The sequence below is a fragment of the Merops nubicus genome, unplaced genomic scaffold (genome assembly GCF_000691845.1).
Source record: "Merops nubicus isolate BGI_N331 unplaced genomic scaffold, ASM69184v1 scaffold5868, whole genome shotgun sequence".
Taxonomy (NCBI): Eukaryota; Metazoa; Chordata; class Aves; order Coraciiformes; family Meropidae; genus Merops; species Merops nubicus.
Genome location: NW_008627622.1, coordinates 1 through 694, shown reverse-complemented (window position 1 = coordinate 694; position 694 = coordinate 1). Strand labels below are relative to the sequence as shown.

At 58.5% G+C, this 694-nt stretch overlaps 1 protein-coding gene across 1 annotated transcript in view; it reads right to left on the bottom strand.

Annotated features, from left to right (window-relative positions):
* The window catches only part of TFIP11 (tuftelin interacting protein 11), a gene marked incomplete at its 5' end in the record, with an annotated part of 9,765 nt that extends 9,191 nt beyond the window's left edge, over positions 1 to 574 (bottom strand). The window contains one exon of the mRNA XM_008946366.1: positions 421 to 574. Coding sequence (XP_008944614.1) covers positions 421 to 574 — 154 coding nt within the window. The remainder of the gene's footprint in view (positions 1 to 420) is intronic.
* Between the last annotated feature and the right edge of the window lie 120 nt (positions 575 to 694).

Here is a 694-nt window from a genome sequence, read left to right as displayed (position 1 = left end):
GGCACAATCACCTCCCTCCTGCTGGCCACGCTGTTTCTGCTCCAGGCCAGGCTGCTGGTGGCCTCCTTGCCCACCTGGGCACACGCTGGCTCCCGTTCACCCAGCTGCCCACCAGCACCCTCAGGTCCTTTTCTGCCAGGCAACTTCCAACCACTCTGTCCCCAGCCTAGAGCATCGTCTGGGGGTGTTGTGACCACAGGGCAGGACCCAGCACCCAACCCTGATGTTCTCAACCATGAACCAGAATCCTTCCAGAACACAAAGAGAACACCTCCCTTAACCACAGCCCACACTCCTGCATGTGGTTTGCTGCTATTATTTCTCCTTCCTTAGTGTTCTACTCTTGTTCCAGCACCTCCAACAACTGCCTAAATTTCCTCCATGAGTTACCCAGAACTGAAACACTCCCAGGCAACTCACTGTTTTCAGCTTCTTGGGCACAAACTCTTTAGGGATTTCCTCCTGCTTAACGGGCTTTTCATCTTCATCAGAGTCATCCTCCGAAAAATCCTCAGCCGCCGACTTTTTCAGCCCAGCGCTGATGAAGTTCACGGGGGCCGAGTAATCCCGGGAGCTGCAGCAGAAGGGGCACCGGTGAGCGGCTGTCCCCGGGGCAGCCCCCGCGCCCTGCCGGCCGGGCTCTTTTCACGCCGTTCACCCGGGAACCGACCGGTCGGGGAGCAGGACGCGCCCG